The 23105-nt window shown below is 36.4% G+C and overlaps 1 protein-coding gene across 1 annotated transcript in view; it reads right to left on the reverse strand.

Annotated features, from left to right (window-relative positions):
- Positions 1 to 3784: 3784 nt before the first annotated feature.
- KCNQ3 (potassium voltage-gated channel subfamily Q member 3) overlaps positions 3785 to 23105 on the reverse strand; it is a 29524-nt gene continuing 10203 nt past the window's right edge. The window contains exons 8-14 of the mRNA XM_026053437.1: positions 22353 to 22379; positions 11836 to 12023; positions 10837 to 10939; positions 9275 to 9406; positions 8659 to 8757; positions 7107 to 7191; positions 3785 to 6037 (exon numbers count right to left, since the gene is read on the reverse strand). Coding sequence (XP_025909222.1) covers positions 5300 to 6037; positions 7107 to 7191; positions 8659 to 8757; positions 9275 to 9406; positions 10837 to 10939; positions 11836 to 12023; positions 22353 to 22379 — 1372 coding nt within the window. The 3' untranslated portion in view covers positions 3785 to 5299. The remainder of the gene's footprint in view (positions 6038 to 7106; positions 7192 to 8658; positions 8758 to 9274; positions 9407 to 10836; positions 10940 to 11835; positions 12024 to 22352; positions 22380 to 23105) is intronic.

The following is a 23105-nucleotide window of genomic DNA, read 5'->3' on the forward strand; positions in this document are numbered from 1 at the left end:
GCTATGAAGATAATGTGACTTTCAGCAGTTTTACCTCATGCTGTGTTTCATCCTGGGGCTCTGTAATTTTACCTTTGCCCTGCTGCGGAGTGATGCTCGGGTGATCAGGGAAGGGACTTTGTTCAGCCCCAATATTGAATCTTCAGAACAATGTGGTGTTCTCATTCAGACCACCACTGAACAAGCAGCTTTCTCAGGAGTATAGACTTTAAGCGCCTTCTTTTTCTCATGTGTCTCTGTTTGGACAGCAATGACATCATTGCTATCATCCCCACATCCATAACCAGAAAAAAAAGAAAAGAACTTTTAGGGTATTCTCAGCAATGTATTGATGTTAATCATATATATTAGCAAGTAAATGCATTAATTTGCTGAAGATCTGTCACACTCAGGCCAAACTCCTGTGATTTAGCAGTAGGAGAGCAGAGGGTGTGGTCTGGGGTTCAGCAAAGAGGGGAGAAAGAAAAATCAGAGTGTCATGCTTTATTTTTCTGTGGACAGAGAGCAAGAATATGGGAGAAATGCCCTGCTCCTTATGCCTTTTTTTCTTACACAATTTAAATGCAGGTTGCTAYGGAGCAACTGCCATGTGTGCATGACTCCCAGGGATTCTGCAAGGTGTTCTCTTGCAGGACAATTCACCCTTCAGTCTCCTCTCTCATACAGTAGGATGTGACTCACTTGGTCTCATTCAGCTTTCTGAAAGAGATGGGTTAGTCTGACTCGGTCATCTTTAACTTCGTAGTTCAGAAAGATGCTCGCTAGAGACAGGCATTATCCAAAGAGCACTACTCTGAATGATTAGTAATAGGATGTGTTGAGCCTGTTGATCTTAGTTAGCCTATTATTTCCYTCCATTCATTATCGAAGAAATATAACTAGAACAAAAAATGGCATCTTACATATTATAATTTGAACTGTTATGTGACTACTGCTATTGAGAGAATTCAAACCCTGTACATCTGATATTTCAGCACTATATTGATGCATATGAAGCTACAAATGGAATTGTTTGCAAGAGAGATGTTTAGGATATCATTAACCCCTTCCATTCCATGAAAGACATTTTAAATAGTTATTCCAACCCCRCTGTGCTCCTCTGGGGTAGCACTGTAGGCCGATTTCCATTCGTTTTATAGATCAGGAGGAAGAAAATGTGGGTAAAGGTCTGAGGCCGCGACCATACAGAAATCTAGTAACAGAACTAAGGGAGGAATGCATGAAACTGAATGTTCCACTTATTACTTTACCCAGCCACTAAATTCCCTGCAAAGCATATTCAGATCAGGTCTGTGCTTTTTTTTTCAGCCAAAAGAATGTCATATCCTCTGTATGTTTCACTTCCAGTTTCTTCATATTTTATCAGTTTAATGTCTCATTTTAAAATATATTTTCCTCTAATTTCATTCTTCTTCTTATGATCAAAAAAATGTTGCATGGCCACCAAACCAAGGGAGTCGCAAATAATGAGATTTACCATGCACTATATTATAATGTGACTAGCTTTAGAAGGAAGGGATGCAGGGTAAAACATACTATTCTCTTTGCTGGGAAAACATTTTTCCCTGTGTTCCTCAAATGTGTCTCAACATATTATGTTTTAAACAAAAAGAAAATCCTCCACATCATAATTAAAATTTCTATTTATTAATAAGTGGTGCAGTTTTTAAAGACAGAACATAAAAAAATCAGTTAAGAAGAATTGTTTGCATAATATATTGAAATCAACATATTAAAGTTGTTCAAATATTTGACAGTGCCAGAATATAAATTACACATACAGTTTAAAAATTACAATAAATAATATTATAAAGAGCACTAAAGGCCACTTGTATAAAAGTTGTGTTCCCTTGTCAGCCAGAATCTGAAAAGCATCTTTGTAGCATGGAGAAAGTTTCAGTGAGCAAGGCACAAATACTAGTAATAATAAGATGCCATAACTAGAAAACAAAATGCAGTTGTCTATGTAACCTTCAGGCTTAGCATATTCTTAAGAATGGAAATAGGATCCCACTTCCATTGTCTTGTTTTGCTCAGCTTGAGCAAGAAGCTACTAAAAACGTATTTGGGAAAGCCTAAATAATCAGAAGCAATAGTGATATCCAAAGCCTTCATTTCTTGAGGTGCCCAACTAAGGACACTTGAAAATGACCCCTTTTTCTTCCTTGCCCATGAAAGCGGTGCAGAACACCCAAGTTCAGCTGGGCTTGTGAAAAAAATGGAACCACTCCAAATTAATGTGGTGTTATGGAAAATTTCAGTCTGTGGCTCTTGGGCTTCTAAAGCTTAGCAGAGAGGGCCATGGTGTTTAGGGAATCAAGATCCAGCTCTTTCTCATGTGCTTGGCACTAAGTGGGGCAAATTCAGTTCTTGCATAAGCAGATGYGACACTGCTGCAACAGCTGAGCTCTCAGTGAGGCTGAATTTGCTCCTTAATCTGCATTTTCTGATTGATTTAGGCTCTGATGCTGCAAACTGATGGRACCAGGTTACTCTCCTGAAGGCCACAAGCCAGCAGCCCCTCTACGCTCAGGCTCAGGTGGGAATTGGTTTGCAGTGTTGCTGGGCCACAATTTGAAGCACAAAGAATTGAAACTATTTCCACTCGAACCTTAACAATGCAGCAAAGTTACAGATTAGAGCAGAGCAAATGATATACCCGAAGTCCATCAACCTCTCCACATGTTCAAATTCAGGAAAAAGCCAAGGCAAAGACAATTGTTATTATTTGACTAGATTTTTCTTAAAGGAGCAGCTTCAGTGGTGGAGCATAAGTAACATTCTATGTAACTGCATACTGTTGTTTGACATTCACTTCTGCAAAAGGGGAAATTTCAATTCTCTCAATTTTTGATTGCTCATATCTAAAGAGCATTTTTGAAAGGGCCAGACTCAACTGAAGTAAGTGAGAATGGCAGATTCCTGACATATAAGGAAAATGAAGCAGGCTTTTCTGGTACACACACACATATTCAATTTCAGAGTAGATGTTGCAGTGTTAAAATCTCATATAGGGTGTTTTCATTCAATTTTCATGTGAGGGTTAGATCTTGACTTACCACAGCCATGTATTACTATATTATAGAAATTACACGTGTAATACAAAATCCTGCTGCAGGTGCAATGCAAATATTTCCAAGAATCACTGACGACCAGAATTTTGTTTTCAACGTGCCAAATTATAATGAATTACATTTCTGTCAGCTATTTTTKTTCTCTTTCCATTTGGACCTGAAGCTGCACCAAAGCCAGACTATCTTTCAGCTATTTTGTCAATTAAGTAATTACTGTCATGGTACCTCATGTTATCATAGTCTCTGTCTCAGAACAGAACAGCTGTACAGACTTAGCCCAGTCTTCAAAGGGTGTAATTGGTATGCCTTACTGACTCAAGGTACTGAAGCAATTTGCTCTTTCTGAAGATCTGGCCCGGAAGAGCAAATCATTATTTTAGGTAAAGAAGCAGCTACAAAGATCCTAACTTTTTAGATGGCACTTTAAAATGAGAATAAGCAAAGAAGATGAAAGCAATACCTGTGTCTGGAAAGGAATAGAAGATCCCTGGAGGGAGTGACTGTCATGAGATGTCAATGATGATGAAGAATCAACAGACACAAAGTTTAATTTAGTGGGTAAACCCTACTAATTGTGCCACTAGCAGCTGGGCCTCATGGTTACACCATGGATGCATGGGTTGGGAATGGAAGCTCTCCCACTGACTCCCATTTCCAACATGCCTACTTCTAAGCAAGTCACACTCTGCTCCCTTTCTAGTCAGTAGCAACCTGGTCATTATAGATAATGGAGTTAAAGGTGTGAAACAGCACCATAAAGCATAAGCATGCTGTGGTTCAGCTGATTTGTACCCACTGCTCACTGACTGAACTGATTAGTTTTCTGCCAGCTGTAATGAGTGTGTAGCCACCAAGCTTAACATCACATGGACTCCTAGAGGGTCCTGGACATCTAGAGAGATATCAGATGAGTCTTGCATATGATATTTGTCAGGTTGGTTTCACTAGATGTAAAGATAACACATTCCTACTGCAATGGTGAGGTCTTAGCTCCATTTCTTCCCTGTGTCCATGGATTGCTGGATTGCTTCCCTACATTCACTCAAAACAAAAGGCAATTCCAATGCAAGATACTTGGCTGACACTTCGAGAGAATACTTATCSCTCTGTTGCTCAGGGACAGATTTTGAGAGCATGTAATTTATTTATTTGTACACTGATGTTAAATATGGCACACATACATAGGTTTGGATCAGGCCATTTCCAAGTAAGCTAGACCCTGGCAGCATTCTGTGTTGTGTAACTACCAGCGAATAGAATTGCAATACACTGCACATCTGAGGAGCTCAAAGTTCTTGCCAAATGTCAGTGAATTGAGCCTCATGTCCTCCTTGTGAGGGTTATAACTTCCAATTTACAGATTAGGAAACTGAGGCACAGCTAAATTATAGAGCTCACTTAACACCATATGACTCAATAAAAGCTGTGAGCAGAAACTTAGATTTCCCAACACTGAACAACCTTATTTAGAACAGAAATATTGGCCCTAGAAGAAACAAATGAGCCTAGTAAAAGGTTTTCTACAGAATACTATTGTAATCACACTTACCAATTTCATAACAATTAGTGGAGCTTTTCCAAATAGTTTGGGGGATTTAGAGTTATATTTTGCAGTAAGGTAATATACATGGCTAATTCCTGTAGGTAGCTTTGATCATTTTTAAATTCTGCATGTGAGTGCATGTGAGAAATATTTAGTTTGCAAAATCATTCCAGAATGGTCATTTATTTTGACTCAGCTTTTTCCTTGCTTAGAATGTAGGATGCGCTTGGCTATTTGGATAGAGGTTGATTTACTTACACTGGAATGTACATTCAGATTTTTTTCCATTGAGAGATATTGCTCCTGAAACTACRTTGACTTTGCCGCTCTGTTTACAAAAAGTAGCAAGGTCCATCATGTCTCGCCTGTTATCAATCCACCATTATTGTATTGAAGAGTATCAGATAGAAGAGTATCATAGAAGAATTCAGCTGTACCATCTATATAGGGTAAAGTCATGCAAACCATGCTCAAAACTAAGCTCCTTAGTTTTGGTAGCATGAAAAAAACTGCATTAGTAAATTGTATGAAATGGTGCAGAATGACTACCACTAATATCACATGCATCTTATGCAGCCATTGGTGTTTTGAACTAGTAAGCTTTGGGTGTACAGTAAGTGAGATATACAAAGTATGCTTACATTACAYGGAGAAGTCATCCAGTGACTGCCCCCACACTCTTTTAAACTGGCTTATTTGATGGGGTCCATATTGAATCTGAAATCCCATCCCCTGTTGAAGACAAAGGCATGGAGCCACTTGGTGTAAAAGGATCAGTGTCTGTGTCTGTCTCACCCTCTGCTAGGTAACGTTTCTCTCTCATCCATGCGGATCCCCCATTTGGGCCAAAAGGGAAGTCGTCTCTGTCTTGGGAGATACTGAAGCCACTTGGGGAGCGCTCAAGTTCCTCGTGGTTGACAGAGAGAAGGGATAACGGAGTATCACTGTCTCTTGTAAAGCTCCTCCTCTGCCTTGGAGACACCTTATCTGAGTAAGGGCTCTGCAGGTCTCCTTGGGAGTGGTAGCTAACCTGGGAGTCCATTAATGTAAATATAGGCAAAACTGTTGGCCTTTCTGCATATGAAGTTGAGGAAGGTGTGGCGTGCATTTTGCCAGAGTTTTGCCCACATATTGATAAAGGTTGTGAACGAGTCGAATGACCTTGTGCTGAGAAACCATAAGGACTGACTTTGTTGACAGGAACCTGCTGGAAATTATGAGGATTTTCATGAGTACACTGCTCAGTGTATTTATATATTATTGTTTTTAATTCAGAATATTTGTTTTCTTCTCTTTTCTCCTTTGCAGAAGAAACAGTATCTTTCAATGGACTTATCTCAGCGACTTGTATTTGCAGATGTTCCATATGATGCATATGCATATCAACAAGAAAATCMAGTTTCTTCCCCATGTCATTAACCTGAAAAATACCAAAGTTATGACTTGTTGCAAACCAGTTATTCAATGAAAAAGTCAACACTTTAATAGGTGCACCGCCAGGAATGATGTGCTGCTCTGGCTGTTGATCATAAAGGCACCTGCAGGGTCATCATGACTTTCCCTTGGAAGCTGGACCTCAGTGGATGACAGTTTGCACAGTCCAGGGATACTCCAAAGGGAGTCTACAGCATTATGGACAAAGTTATCATAATATACTGAGGGAGGCAACAGATGGAATTATCTTTTCACACTCATCTACGCTCTTAACAGTTTCCACATGTCATGGTTAACATCAGGATTAACTTCCTTGATCCTYGTGGAAGCTATTTGTGCCTGAATGCTTGCATCCATTAATGAAATTGGTGACAATGATGTCATTTGTTTCCATCTTATTTAATTATGTATTTAGAAGTGAGAATGACATGATTACTTTGATAACTATTTGGGTTGCATAAAGGGGGCTCAGAAATACCTGRGGAGTGAATACATTGGCGCGTTAGACCCTGCAAAAGGCAGTGCTCACTGTGAAACACCAGATAGGATGAGCATGAGTTTAAAGAAGCTAAAAAGGTCACACATGAACATCATGTTTAGGGTCTTCCCACTGCATACAATATTACTTCAATAGGTTTCAATAAGCACACTTCCCAATTAAGCAGCACTCTCATGACAAATTATTGACACGATTTTTTATGATTATTAATATAACATCTCTTGTGCCTCTTGATCACTTAGAAGTACCAATCTGACTAGCTCAAACAAAAAATCATACTAAATTTATGTCAGCATTAGCTTTTATACTAGTTTGGTGCTAGCTGATGGAGCATGTGGTTCAACATAAAGTTAGATGCATGGGTAGACAATATYTGACTCGATTTAAAACTGATGGGAGAAAGTCAACTTTTGTTTTTCCAATCAAATTGAAGTTACTTTACACCAGAAAAAAACTCAACATGTGATCACATAATTTTTCATTTGGTGTAGGAATCCATAAAATCACATTTCTCTACACTGACATATAAATACCTCAATACCAGGAAATGACATACCTGTCGTTCAACTTTAACGAACTTGCCCATCATACTTTGGTCTTCAGTATCTGCTGTAGATGCTTTGGCTACATATGGATCATTTCTATAAAGAATTAAAAACTCTATTAGTTTTCCCATTTTCCTTGTATCATGACAACTAATATATATAAGAAACCAGAAGAAACACTTTGGAGAAATATTAGTATAGCACAAAAGATCATCTTCTTAGACAAGATTGAATTTAGTTATGACATGAGTTGGATAAATAGCAAAACACATTACATATTTCTAAAAAAATTACAAAAAATTGCTGATATTTAATTTAAAATTATATTGTGTTCAAGACTGGCGTAAAGCAACTAACAAAGCAAGAGCAAACAAAAAGATCAAATTGAAAGTGAAATTAACCTCGGACTTCATGGAATAACGCCAGGCTTGTAAAAATTTTGACACAGTGGAAACAGCTAGACTACAGATAGACATGTATTTTGAAATCCAGTTCTTTTAAATTTGTGTCTTCCAAATTAGTGTCTTAATRCTACGTTAGAGGCTAGAAAACCTGCTTCTTAGCATATGTTCCTAATATGACAAAGAGCAAATATACCCCAAAACTTTTGCTTTGACAGGCCCAATTCATTCTCCTTCTGACAGAATGAAAATTCATAGTGTGTATATATCTTACTAAAGCAGAAATTGTAACTGAAGAACTTCACATTTTATACACTGGGTTATCACTAGTAGCGGTTCATGCAAATTTTGCAATCTGCTGCTTTTCTCCAATAATCATTGCCTCTTCCGTATATATAAAGCTCATTTCTCATATTTACATGCTTTCAGATTTTTCACTGAGTAGGATGAACAAAATAGGGCCCACAATATATTTTCTGCAGGGTTACAGCTGTTCTGAACAACAGTAACAGCTTTGGCGACAGATTGTCGATTGCTTTGTACCTATGGTTCTTTAGAAGTTATTTATCGGCAGATTGATACTTGCAAGTAAGAGAAAAAATACCACTTATTTTGAAATCTTCCTATTAACAGTGCAGCAATAACATGCTGCCACTTTCACACCCAGAAACTTGTCATTGTAATTTATTTGCAGTAATTCTCAACAGCCATTGATTTAAAAACAATATTATTAAAACTCAGTGCTTGGCATTTTAAGGAAACTGTAACAACTTTTYTTTTTTTTCCCCCAGTTGAGGAGATAACTTTTTATGACTTAGATAAATGGAGTTTTAATTTTCAGTAGCTGAATATTCAGAAATTCAGCAAATCAGTAAATATACATACTTCATATATAACCAGATTTGCAAATCACAGAGAAGCTGAGCTAGATGATTAAGACACCAATTAAATTTMAATTCCCCTTGTAGATTGTTCATAGGGAAAGTAGTGTTATTCTGATTCAATACTTACATATATGTAACTTGTGGAAACATAGCCTTTCAGCTGATATCATTACTATAATACTGTACTGGCTGGGTGAATGAAAAACTTGTTTTGGTGTATGAAAGAACATTTTTTTGTTTGTTTTGGTCTGGCAAAATATTAAGCAGGATAATTTCACCTGGGAGACTGTTGCGAAGGGTAAGAAAAAGCTCCTCCCTTTTGGGATTTCTTATGCTTGGGAGTAGATGGAGGTCCAGGTGTAAAAATCATATCTACTCTGAAAGAAAAAAGAAAAGTGTAGAATGTGATGCAGGTGTTTAAGTCCATCTCTAAATGCTGTTACAGGACAGAGACTGTTACTCGTCTCTGCAGCAATCAATAGCAAAAATTCAAAATGCAAGTATGTTTAGATTTTGGTAATATACTGACGATCACGACCTGGTTGTTCTGGTCTAGGTCCACCACAAGTACATTGGTTGATTATGGTCATCTAAGCAGCCTGTTGTTTTCTAAGTTTGACATTTGAAACACAAGACTTTATTTCCTGCAAAGGGACTCAAATTAGTGGCATGATTATTAATCCTAATGTGGTAAATCTCCAACAACAGTTGCTCCTTAACAATGTCAAGAGTGTCCCATCAGATTTTGCACTGCATAGCGAAGGTCAGGACTTAGCCCAAGGTTGCAATTCCAGATACTGTGTGTCTGTATGTATTACATCTAAACATAACAGCCACCCTTTTCTACTGCCCAAACCAGGCATATATGTTCCCCATTTCCCAGAGGACTCTTACCTTGTCTGAAGGTATTTTATTCTGGACAGCATATCAAGATGCCCTGCTGAGTATTGCTCTATCACATCCTTTACATCATAAGGCCTCAAAGTCTCCTTGAATTTTTTTTTATAGAGACGAAACTGTAGTATTCTGCATAATAAACAGATTATTTGCTAACTCTCTGCATCAGTTTCAGAGCAATTATTTGTGACTTCTTTATAGAACAACTGAATAGTATYCTGGATTTTTGGAAACTGAATATGTTATCTCCGTACAAGGTTATAAACTATAAACAGTGAATCTCTAACATCATACCATTTTTCTAAACGCATTTTTTTTTCATAATTGATAGACTATTTTTTTCTCTAAAAGTATACAAACATTACACCATTTTCTCAGCTCTGTCGTCATAACTGGGCATCATTCAAAGCTACAAATTCAAATGTGAGACTTGATTTTGACAACTCAATACAATAAAAATTATTGGCAGTTTTAAAGCAAAGCTATGATTCAGCCTACTCTAGAACTAATTTATAGCGTATATAATGCTAAAGTATTTCAGCTCGGTTTTCATTTTGCACCTGGGGAAAGTTTTGAATAGTATATGTTAATTACTTAGAAATGTTGATGTTCATAAATTTAGTTGTGGGGGCAAAGAAAAATGTCCTTGAAAAAAAGCAAAATAGCATTATTATTTCACCCTGTTAACTACTAATAAAGTTCTCATAATAAAGTTCAGTGTATGGGAAAGCATTTGAAAATTGCTGTTTACATTCTTTTCTTTTTAAATATTAGCTCACACTGTTATATGTTGGTGTATAAATAAATGCATGTAAAGAATGAAAAATAAATGTATGTAAAAAATGAAAATTCTTTTATTTCTGTCTTAGGTTTGGGATTTGAAGATGTGCTTCATTTTCTTATGTTTGAATTGGGTAGTTATTATGGATYGCTAAAGTTCTGACTTTTTTGTACATAGTATAAGTTGTTTTTCAAAAAAAAACTCTTTAAAATATATAGAAGCATTCATTTGACAAAGATATGGTTTTAACAGGTTTTATGCTATTTAACTCTGTTGGTCATAAAGCTTTTGCTATTCAAGGTTTAAAAAAGTAACCTATGCCAATTCTTGACCAACTAGACAACAGTAGGCCTCTATTAAAAAAAAAGRAAAAAAAAARRAAAAAAAAATTGGGGTTCAAACATCTCCTTGATCATGACCCTGAAAACTCAGTAAGAGGTTTCATCTGAAATAATTACTTCTTTTTAGTGTCTAGGTTGACAAGAAAGAAAACCTTGACTCATGATCGAATTTACGGGAAAATAACATGACTCAGTTTGATTTGCACAGGATGTGGGAGGGGACATTTTCCTAAATAATAACATCCTGCCTTGCTGAGTTGAGGCTGGAACACGGGACAGATGTAAATGCTGTGTCAGAAACCAAGCGGGTATWCTAYTTAAAAAAAAAAAAAAAATCAATAGGRACAATAAATTATATAAAATTGTGTTGATGTGATTTCCTGAAACACTAGATTTCAAAGACAAAGTGAGCAGAGAGGAGAGCCCAAGACACATACCTGACAGCTCGGATGGCTGTCTTGAATGTGGGGATCATATCTTCCATGAGGAACTCATTGCTGTCACCTCTATCTTCTGCCATGGGTTCCCCTGTTCCCGCATCTGCAATGCAGGCCAAAAAGAGGTGTGAACACAAGACCAGGAGAGGGAGCTGCATTTTACTAAAGCAGTAGGTAAACAAAATGAAATTTAGAAAATGAGTATCTATMGCGGTTTCCTCTTGCTCTAGTCAATTCTTACATTCAAAATTCTGCGAGGACAGGTCTAAGACACATTTTCTAAGGGAATTCCTCTCAAATTCCAGGCACTTTTGAAATCCTGGAATCTTTCCTTCTTTTCAAATGTATTTAAAAGTTCATGGTATTAGGATCTTTTACAAGTATCTACCAAAATTGTGAGGCTAGAACAAGCCAACTTGTTTTCCCACACTGCTTTGAGCTTGTTTAACTCCATGGGTGAAGACACCCAAGCTCCATGTGGAGACAGCCAGACTCTGCCCACTCAAGAGTAGAAGTCCTCAAGAGCAGAACTCCTGAGACTCTTCTCTGGCACACAGGCCAGCTGGCACAATAAAGGAAAATTGYTATTTAGACACCATTAGACAAGAASAGAGGAATGCGTGTCTAGGGATGCTGAGAAGAAAAATGCTCCGTGACGTTGCATGGACACTYATGGGGCAGCTGTCTCAGGGAGAGTAGGATGGAAATCAGCCAGGGAAGCAAATAAGAAATTAGCTGATTCCATCCTAAGCTCTATATCAAATCAACTGCTGTTTTCTTTGTAGGGCCGAAGACTCATTTCAAGCATTGTTTTGCCTGGAATCTAGTATTCTAGTATTCTAATCCAGTAATTTCTGGAACCTTCACAAATGCGGCACACAAAACCAGGAACATATCATTCTTGACCCAGAAACTTGCAAACCTTCAACAGAAGATGTAGAGGAACAAAGTAAAAGGGGAGAAAAAGGGATGGATTGAAAGAAATCAACACAGAGCTACCTTCTGAGCTTTGCCAAAAAGCGTATGCTTTCATTCGGAATGCAGTGCGAAAACGCTCCTTATTATTCAAGCCAACATTCTTAGGCTCTTTTGAAGGACTTTCTTCAATGGCATCTACATTCAGAGGGGTAAATAGCTTTCCTTTAGTATTGGTACCACGAACCCGATCCAAGAGACCCAGCTTTTGGCTACAAAATAAGCAAAAGTAATCATTTTCCTCCTTTGTACATTTTAAACTTGTTTTTATGATGCTTTAAATACACAAGAGGCTAAATAAATGTTTTGTACATAAGGACACTGCTGGGGCTACCATAATACATCAATGTCTTTGTAAATACTAAGCTTCACAGATAATTAACTACTTTTTACAAGCATGTTTTTTCAACGTTGAAAATGTTACCAGAGGGTCTTGCTATCCTCTCTACATAACACATCAGTGCTTTTGCTCCTGAAGAATGTCAGAAGCATTACATTTATCATTAAGACAAGCAACAGCACTATTTAGGCAGTTATATTGTCTACTGATAAGGATGCTTGGCCCTTTCAGTTCAGTGCTTTATTTAACTACTGGGTTCATGGCAGGCTATTAAATGAATAACTCATGTGCATAGCCAGGAGCAAAAGAAACTCAGATGCGCTGTGGACCAAACAAATTACAAGCAAAACACTGGAAAGACATCACCAAGCAATTACTTGATACATGATAGAACAGGTTGCCCATTTCTTCCCACCATTCAATTTCATACTTCTCTCACTACACTAGGAACTGAGGTGAACCATGTAAACTGTGATATAGTGGCATATTTGTTCCTCTGATTTGATTCCTTGCACTGTCTTCTTATAGGCTTARTGATCAAAGACACTTCTTCAGTGACAAAGCATATCTAGAATCATATCTCCCTGTCTGCATCTACCTACTTGTATCTTAGCAGCATCAGCAACCCTACTTACAGCTTGATGACCATTACAATTCCAAAGGCTGTTATGAATATCACTGACAGCAGTAGCACAAAAGCTATTTGCTAGTGTTTCAATCAGCTTAAATATGCTCTGAAGACTTGCATAAGTATTTGATTTATTTGCTGTTTTTATTACTTTATTACTTTTATTACTTCTTAACTTTTTTTTTTTTTTAAATGCACATTTGTTAAAAAATGTGAAGTTAAGGGATGGGAAAGAAGTCTGCCTTTTAAACCACTCCTAGATATTTCAGTGTGAGACTTTGCAACTTTCAAAGCAGTAGTGGTCCTAACAAAAATGCTGCAGTTTCACAGCATGCAAAGTTCCTACTTGGCTTAAGATCTGCAGATCAAAGCTGTTGCAGGTCTTTTATATATCATTGCCAGGATTGTAGTTGGTGATGTGAGGATCAAGAAGCATGTCTTTCAGCGAAGAATGATGCATGAAGAGTCCCAACCAATGATTTTCTTTCTAACAAGACGGGGACAATCTTGTGACCTATTTTCATCATAACTATCACTTTCCTAAATTTTAAGATATCTTGTTTGAGAACTCTTGGGCTTTATGAAGCAAATAATTTGTTTTAACTCCATCAAATTTCTGTGAAATTAGGTTTCTTCTAGGATTCAGATACTTTATGTAGAAAAATACATAAAGAAGAAGAAGACAGCTAACCTGTAAGCTTGCAAAGGGCATGAAAGAAGGCAACTAAAGTCAACTGAATGACTTAACGTATGACTTTATGTATATAAAGCAGGGAAACCAAATTCTAGGTCTCACTAGTAATGAGAGCAAACTTCAAAAAAGGAATTGATTTTGTTAAAGATTGCCAAAAAGAATATGACATCATGATAGGATTTTAATTCAAAGGAAGGCACAAAAAAATATAACTGAGTGACTACAGAGTCTGCCAAGCAATGTAAACTTCTGGGACCCCAAATGTCAGACAGAGTGAGCTTGTGAGGTTTTCAGAGTGAAAAAACAACACAGAGCAGTGAAGCATTATTGCCAAGGGGGTAATCTCTGTAGACTGAAAAAGACTGTAAAATAAGTTACAAGGTGGAATAAACTAAAATAATTTTAGGATGAGAAAGTCTGTTCTGTTGTAATAAAATACAAGACATTTTCCCAAAGATATAAAAATTGGTATATGCAACAAACTTGTTGTGTAGATCAGCTTTTCCTGGTGGGAGAATTAACAGRTCACCAGTGATAAGTTAATCTCAGATGTTTTGTTTCAGAAGTATATCCAAAACCTTCTAAGCAAGGAAGATGTATATTAGGATTTCAAGATTGAACATCTTGATCCAAGAGCTTTCAGAATGACCTTAGAGAGTGAGAAGGAGGCTTCTATAAGGATGAAATCTAGCATAAAACTCATATTTCCTCAAAGATGGATCATGCTCACTCACAATCCATTGGTTTGGGATAATTTATTAAATCTCACAAGATTTGGTTTATTCACAGTATGGAAAAGTGCTAATAGCAAGAATATGTTTAAAGTATAGAATCTGAAAGCTGAAGAAGTAGAAAAATAGTGACACAGAGGCTTCCCATTGCTTATTTATAACTGTATGCTACTATAATAGAAGAAGACAGTCGCCATCACACATGGTATATGACTCTTCCTCCAGAAACTCTCTGGAGCACATGCCTTCAAATGAAATTAATGCACATTAGGCTGTTGGATTTTCTATCACTGGAAGCATAATATTTCTGGGGAGTATTTATGAGCTGACGGAAGAAAACTAACTTAGAAAGATACTGCAAGGAACATAAACTGGAGTCAGAGACTAGATCTGTCAAAATTTGCCCTATAGGAAGTGTTTTCCTTTCCAAATGACAAGAAGGCAGTGCAAGGATCTATAAAGGCCAGATCAACAGGAAAAATGATCTGTGGACAACAAACATAATTGAAAACATTCACCTCATCATTTATTTCAATGAATCTTTGCCACATAGCCAAGAATCTTTGCCACATAGCTGTCTCAGAAAATGAATCATGAGATTTCATATGGTCCAAGATTTCATATGTACTTTGCAAAGAGTAATAAATAAATAAAAATAGAAATGTTCCTCAGCATTCATCAGAAAAGATCATTTATCTGCTGCAGTGTTTCCTGTTCAATATAGTCACAACATTTTACTTTTTAATTTATTTTACTTTTTTTTTTTTTTTGGAAGGTAATTAATATTAACCCAAAGCAACACAAATTGTCTTTCTAGGGTAATTTTTTGCTTTGGTGTTAGTTCAGGAAAGTAATTGAAACCATTTGTTGCTCCAGCATATAAGGTTTAGGCTGGAATTTATCTTGTCTTAAGCTGACTGAAAAGTTAAATGTCATGTCTAAGATTGTTCTTTAGATTCTTTTTTTAAGTCAGTGGGGAGTTGGCAACCTGCAGAATTCATTTCAGACCTGTTTTTGTTTGGGATGACTTGCCAATTGGGAGAACTTTTCTCTCATTATTCACTAGAGAGAAATCTAAATTTAAAAAACAGTAAAAAGGCCTCTAACTGAGCTAAAGTTACCTGAACTGAATCTTATCTCATTAATTGAATGCTGATAATTAATCCTTGATGTAACAGCCAGACTCATAACAGTATGTTTATATAAGAAATGTAGAAAATTTTGTTTTAATCTCGGCAGCCAGGGTAGTAGAATGATTAGGAAATCACTCATCTGCTTCACTTGAAAAATCCAACAATATACTGTATACCAAACCAAAACAAAAATTTTTTTACAGACAACTGGCTAGCTTTCATCAGAGAAACAAAGGACTTTAGTCTCTTTTTGAAGGGATTAAGTCTGGGTCTGTTGGGGTTTTTTGTTTTCTTCCCTCTTTTTCTTCTTCATTTTTTATTTTTTTAAAGAGTAAGGAAATACTTGTTTTCATGACACAGTCTCCTTCATTAAAACAGCATGTGCATGGCTCAGTCTCAGAGTATGAAGCATGCGCAGATCACATCATCCTTCATGAAAAGTGGCTAGGACAGTGGTTCCCACCCATGGGCTCATGTGCTGCCACTTGTTTTTCAGGATCCTCCTCTCGATCCCCCCTTGCTCTCCTTGGGATGGTGATCCCTCTTCAGTTGGCTTTTTGTTTATATTCTGAAAAATATAATTCCTGATTTCCAGTGTAGTTCTAGAAACTGAGGGAATTCACGACTTCCCAAAATGCTGATAAGGGTGCAGAGATGTTTCTCTGACCAACTTGGTTGTATGATCACTGTTCGCCTTGTATTCCTCTGTACCCTCTCCCTTGTGATGGAACAAAATTTTCTCCCAAACCTGTGTCTTTCAGGTGGAGTCCCTAGAGGACAACTCCATAACCCAGTAGGACAAAYAGCCAGCCATAAAGGAAGGGAGGTGGATACAGTGAAGACACCATGGCATGAAGCCTTGATGCTGAATTAGTTGGGAGCATTTGAGAGAAGAATTTCATTGCTGGGTATAGAATGAGTTGAGGAGATCCCTGGGATCTGCAGCAGACATTTTGCTCTTGCTCAGTATAAAGARTGGGAACCATTGAACTAGAAAAAAATGGTCCAGAGACAGTCATGCAAAGATATAATGCAGTTACATCCCATCATGCAAATCAGACACTCTCCTCTCTGTGCTTTGCCTACTGCTGGAGTTTCATACACARTAAGTACATGTATGAGAAGAAAAATAAAGAATTAATACTAGCAAAGAATCAAACACAGCCCCCTGCCATTTATTTAGCACTTTCGCCCTCATAACCAGTAATAATAACCAGAAAATCCTTCAGTGCTTTTATAATTTAGCTAATCACTATATTTATTTCCTTTTGGTCTCAAGTAACTGAAAGCAAAAGTTAGCCATGTTTACTTCAATATTTTATTACATTAGGAGCTACATTTATTTAGCTTCAGAGGATCAAACTTTTTGAATGAGACTGTCAGAAATACTCTGCTTTGAATTGTTCTTCATGGAAATTAACACAAAACTGATGTTATGAGAGCAATGAATCCTGCTGAATATTTAAACTTCAGTGAATACATCCAATTGATGTCAAAGAGTCTATGCGTTTTCCTGATATAAGCCAGAGAGCATTTGGCCCTTCCAGGGTGCTTCCAGCCCATCTTCCCTTGTAAGTAAATTAAAAAATATTTAATTCTAYTGCAGGGAACTCAGAAAATGTTTAACCTCGGAACAATTGATTTCAACTTCTTGTCAAATAATGCCTTCATTTCAAAACTACTTTTCACCCTGAATCTTGAGGTATTAACTTGAATGTTTCTAATGTCTCAGCTGAAGTAGTCCTTTTTTAGCCAATAAAATTTCTTATTCTCTCATTGTACATATTCTTATTGGCATATAAATGTGGACATAATTCTATGTTCAAACTCATCTATCATTCACATTATTTGACCAGACATGTGAGCATCTTAGGCTGAACTTTGGTGTCCTTCAGAAATTGAAAGCTCCCTCACCCACACTGTTTCCTTTTGTCAATYCCTCTTTTTTCTTTTCTTTTTCTTTTTTTTTTTTTTTTCAAATGTACAGCCTAAAGTGATTGGAAACAGGCAGGAACAAACAGTGACACATACAGTTCAATGTGAAAAAAAATCCAGTTCATTTCATTGATTTCTTTGTGAGTACAGCATGGATATTCTTTGTCAAATGAAGTAGCTAGCAATGTAAATTTAAAACATGTGAATATTGATCTACTTTTTTTTGTGCACCTATCTCTATGTAGAAGCAAAGCAATTGGGAAGCAAAGCAATTGCAAAGTCAATGTCTCTCAACAATTTTGCATGTGTCAGTCAGCCAGCAAAATGTGGAACTTTTCCAGTTGCCCTTCAAAAGTTGAAGAGCTGTGGCTAGAAAAGCTGAGCTGCCTGTGGATGATTTCATGCTAGGGAAATGAGGTAAGAAAGAGAACGATGTGCTGAAGTTGAATAATATGGAGATGTTTTATAAAATAAAATAAAATAAAATAAAATAAAATAAAATAATAAAATAAAATAAAATAAAATAAAATAAAATAAAATAAAATAAAATAAAATAAAATAAAATAAAATAAAATAAAATAAAATAAAATGCTTGACAATGTAGTCAAAGTACTAGTATTTCTAATTATGTGTCTTTCAGATTGTTCAAATGTAACTAATTATTTCTGCTTTCCTCTTCAGGAAGACAAAATTCCTGTCCTAAGTCATAATTCAGAATGATATTTAATACATTTAAGCATGTTCCTAATATTAAGATGATCAGAAGTACCTGCTTGTCTTTAAATGAAATTGTAGGGGAGTTGTTCCACTGAACTCCAACACAAAGTTACCTGCACATATTTCTATTCACAGAGTTGAAACTGCATAAGAAATGGTATTTGGGTCTTACAGAATATTTTTCATATATAGATTTTTAAATGCTTTGCAGAGTAGGTCAGTATCATTCCCATTCTACTGAAACAGAGCAAAGCACTTGTTTCTGAGCAGATCACTTGCAGAGCCAGACTAGATGCAGTGTTTTCTGAACAGCAGAACAATGAAATCTGCTAGATCATGCAACCTCCTTGCTATGCTTAAGAAACAGCTCACTCTTATCTCCTCTTTTCTTTCTCTGGGCATTTGATGAATTATTGTAAAAAAAAAAAAAAAAAAAAAAGTACAGGCAGAGGATGGCATGCAAGAAATATGAAAAGAGAAAGGCTCATTTATTACTTGAATGGGTATACCTAAGTTTTCTTGTGAGGCTTGATCCAAAGAATGACTCCCTACTAAACATGACATTACTGTAAAGTGAAGAAAAGTTATTAAGATGACACATTAATGATTATCTATGAAAACCTCTATGAAAAAGAATGGGAACAGCCTTTCATTGTAGTTCATCTAGCATGTAAATCAGAGTGGCCTTTTTCCTTTTCCTGTTTTGGTCAGATGCATAAAGAAAAGCTCACAGTACCATTTTCCTGCTTTTCAAAACATGATTTTATAATCATTATGCTGTTATTAGTGTTATCATACATAAACACACCACATTATATACATTATTTCACAAACACATAATAGAAGGACTAGTACAGGTTCTGCCTTTTAAGGATGCCAAAACATCTTTTTAAAGGCAGAGAGATAATATTTATCTTGTGGGGATAAGGACACATTTCTACATTCACATAATAATAAATCTAGGACTGAACATGCTGTCGTGATAGCTTTCTCTAGAGTTGGAGAGTGCTCTATTGAAAAATTAAAAATCTGATTACTTAATTACCCAGTGCTAGGCCCTAGGAGAAAGTTCAAAATCCCTAGCTAAATTGCCTGTACATGGAGATGGCTGAAAATTCATATACTAGTCAAAAGGTAACGCTAACAACAGTTACCCAAAACAATTATCTAAAAATTAGGTCCACAATTCCTTCCTCAACACAGATGTAAAAAGTTGAAAAAGTTGTTCCAAAATAAATAGCATGTCCTTCAAGCAAAGACCCACTCTAAAGGAAACAGAAAATTCAAGTCAGGCAACAAATGCTTGCCAAATGTCAAAATCTCTCCAATGCAAATTAATGTCTCTTCTTCATAATTCCCGTTTCTTGGGAGCTAACCTGATGAAAAGGCTTTACAATGTTCACAGATGAGCAGCAGTACAAGGTTCACCAGATTAAGTGGAAAAAGGAAATCCTCCTTACTCTCTGTAGGTATGATCACTGTTGGTGACTTCAAGTGCTGGTAGCATATTGCATCGATTAAATAAGAAAAAGTTAGTGGCAACTCTGCCATGAAGCTAAATGTCCTGCCAGTGAGGAACGGAAAGCACAGMTCCCTGGTCTGGGGATGTGTACAGGTCATGTAGGGAAGACAACATCATGTGCACCATGTTCTTTCACTGTCTACATGACCTAGCCTACTGTCTGACACAAGATTAGTCTGATGTGGTCTTCATCATGTCTCCTGTCTTCAGAGTTTTCAATTAAAGGAAAGAGAATCTCAGTGAAATTATAGGCTGCTGTAAAGCTTAAATCAACTTTCTACCACTGCTTTTTTCCCATAAAGTGTTGGTTTTGGATATAGCTTCTTAAACAGTCTTTTTCAACCCCTTGTCTCACTCTCCTGGGTCTTCCCAAATAGTCTAAATGCAAGGAGCTGAATCTAGCTGTTATTGGGTCCCTTTTCTAGGTCCTGACTTCAAGGTCCAAAGGATCTATCAAAGTTTAATTCTAAAACTATGGATATGCAATACAACTTTCTCACTACACTACTAAATCTTGATAGCTACCATTTAAAGCATTATCCATCCTCAATTTTTCATATAGCCAGACTTAGTTTTAATTTCTAGCTGATCATATTTCCCAGATCCTCTATGAGAGCTTTGGACCAATTCTTCACTCTCCTGATCAATCACTGTTCAGACAATACACTTCATAACTACAACTTTCCCATGAGATACTTCACAGATTTGAAAGCCTGAAGACTGAGGGTACTTATGTACTTACTCTTCTTTCCATTAGGACAGCATTCCCTTATTATTCATTTATTTCAATACACTCCTAAAGGAGAACTGCAGTATGAATAATACTTTCCATATTAAACTATGGTAAGAAGATTGATTTCCCTTTTCTTTCTTTTTTTCTTTAATTATTATTATTATTATTATTTTGAAATTACTGGATCTGTTTATAAGAGTTTTATGAAAGATGGGAGGTAGGACAGTCAAAACAACCAGATTTTAATGCTCACTTTTGTGCCTATTGAAGTCAATGAATACTCCCACAAATACCATCATTTGTCTGTTTACCTTGAGGGTTTCCAATCCTTTTACCGAATATTTATTATTTATTTCCATAAACTCCTTTCTGTTGACAGGAAGACTCCAATGCAGGATTATGGATGATTTTGCTGAAGGTTATTACTTATGTGACAAAATAAAAACAAAACATAGGCTGGCAGAATGAAAGGCTTTGGCATTATGTTTTCAAAGTTTCTGGGCTCTGAGTCATATTTCCCAGTTTTTAACATGATAATAATTTTAACATTTTGCACATCTGTGTAAAATGATTTCTGCAAGTTGGTTGAAAGCTACAGTAATTCAGAAGGTAGCTAATAAACTGTTTAGTCATTTGAGGCTCAGGTCAACCTCTAGGAGAACTGTGACATGGTAAATGGCAGTAACCATTTGACTGCCTGATTTTAATATATTGCTGTACCTGCAGCAGAACTCAGTTACTCAAGTTACATACCCAAGGTATTTAAGCGCTTAAGTTCACTCACATGTCAAAGGCTAAAATTCAACTGCTACCAACCCTGGAGATGGCTAAGGCATCTTAGGCATCTACATCAACGCAGCTCATGACTGCTTAAGCCTAGGCTATGAATATATAATGCTTAACATTCATGAAGACYCACAAACCAGGTGGCTCCTATTGAGGTAGTCTCTGGAAAGGAATAGCTTGATGATGATGATAGAAGGAGGAGGAGTTGTCTATTTCCCCAAAACTGCACTACAGCACTTGCTATATTTTGAGGAAACCCAGCTATACCTTTTTCTTTTAAAGATTTGAATCCACACCATTCATAGGAGAACATTTAAACCATCAAATGTGAGTCTCTTTTTTTTGCAACTGTCTTATTGAAGCTCATGTCATATGTTGCATAAACTAGTTGAAAACGAATGAACAAAATCCACTTTTCTTCAGGCTAAGGACCAGAACCCAGGCCTGTCTCCTGAACAGCAGTTATCCAAGCTATAGTACAGTTTTTGCTCTCTTCTTTTTCTGAATCATAAATGCAGACGCAAACTGAAATAGTTTCATCAGGAGCTAATCTCCGTTATGGGTGATCCATTGACAACGGTTTAGCTTTTCAGTGCTTCAGATTCTGGGCCTCACAAAATTATTTTATGTACTTTGGAATCTGTTCCAAAGTTCAAGCTCAAGATGCATATGAATATATTCTAAACTTATTTTAGATCTTTCAGGTTATCTGACAATGCCTGCTCTACTATATTCTTCAGTGACTGATTAGTATTATTCTCAGTGATTCCTTCATTCTCTGCTTGTAAATATTCCATGGTTATAGGGAACCTCCCCATCTATTTCAGCAGTGTGAGACTACTGCTTTGACTTTTAATAGCTTTTTTAGTACTGTCAAAGAGTTAGACTATCCCACTCATCCATCCGCACAGACACAGACTTGATCCCTCAAAACAAAACACTGATCAGGGTAGGGCTATTGAACAGCAGCAAGGGGTAGAATACTAAATCCACTGCAAATCAACCCAGCTGCTAAGTTTATAAGCTCTATAGCAGAGGCTAGGAGAAAGTTGTGTAGAGCATTATCAATCATAACTAACAACAAAGATGTTTAGAGACAATCAGCAAGCAACACTTTGCATTCGTACAATTAGCATTTTAGTTCTGTAGTTGCAGAGAGAAAAAAGCAAGCAATTAGGAAATGGATTGGTTAATCATTCTCAATGACTATCTTTGGTGTTAGTAGTATGCTTTGGTTAGCGATTCATGAATTCACAATGATCCATTTAACCCACATTCTTCAATAACTGTGTTAAAAGAAGGATGTAATTACAGTTACATACCTGGCAGTACCATCCAATTGCTCTTTCCTTTTATAGAAGAGAGGATGCATGGCAAGAAAGTAAGAAGAGAAGAATTACATAATAAATTCAATAGATTCTTTTAACTGAAATTGCTAACATGCTGCTTACAATTCATATCTTTTATGTTCTGTGATGCATAATAAAGGTTATAACCTTGCATTTTCAAATGGCCATAAAGAAAAGAGAGTGGTACAGGTTCCTGTAACAAAGCAATGCTATTTGGACTCGAAATCAGTCTTCAGTGAGAAGTTAACTTCTTTGCCCTGTCTCCTGGGACATTATTTGCAAAGCATCTACTAAATTTCAGTCTCATTAAAACCAGAGGTGACTCTATAAACAGTAAAAAAAAAAACTTGTAAGCATTGTAATGCATCCAGATCATAAGGAAGCCCAAGAATTATTCTCTGAAAAACCCTGAGATAAAAAAAACTCCTCTAGAAATTATTCTGAATTACTCTGTTATGGATAATGTGGGAATAGACAGAATAAAGCATAATGAAGAAAATGAAAAAAAAAATGTACTGAGCCTTAACTAAACACTTTTTGCATGGAAGATTTGCTTTGTGACCTAAGTGAGATTAGTCTTTTAGAAATGTATTGTGAATAATAAAAAAAAGAAAAGAATTTGATCCATAAAACAAATAATGATTGATTTTGATCTATAATTAGCCCCTTGTGAAGGCAGGAGGCTGAAATGTGTATGGTTCTTCAAGGTCTTTATAAGGTACAGTT

This window comes from Nothoprocta perdicaria, unplaced genomic scaffold (genome assembly GCF_003342845.1).
Source record: "Nothoprocta perdicaria isolate Ctin4 unplaced genomic scaffold, notPer1 scaffold_115, whole genome shotgun sequence".
NCBI lineage: Eukaryota > Metazoa > Chordata > Aves > Tinamiformes > Tinamidae > Nothoprocta > Nothoprocta perdicaria.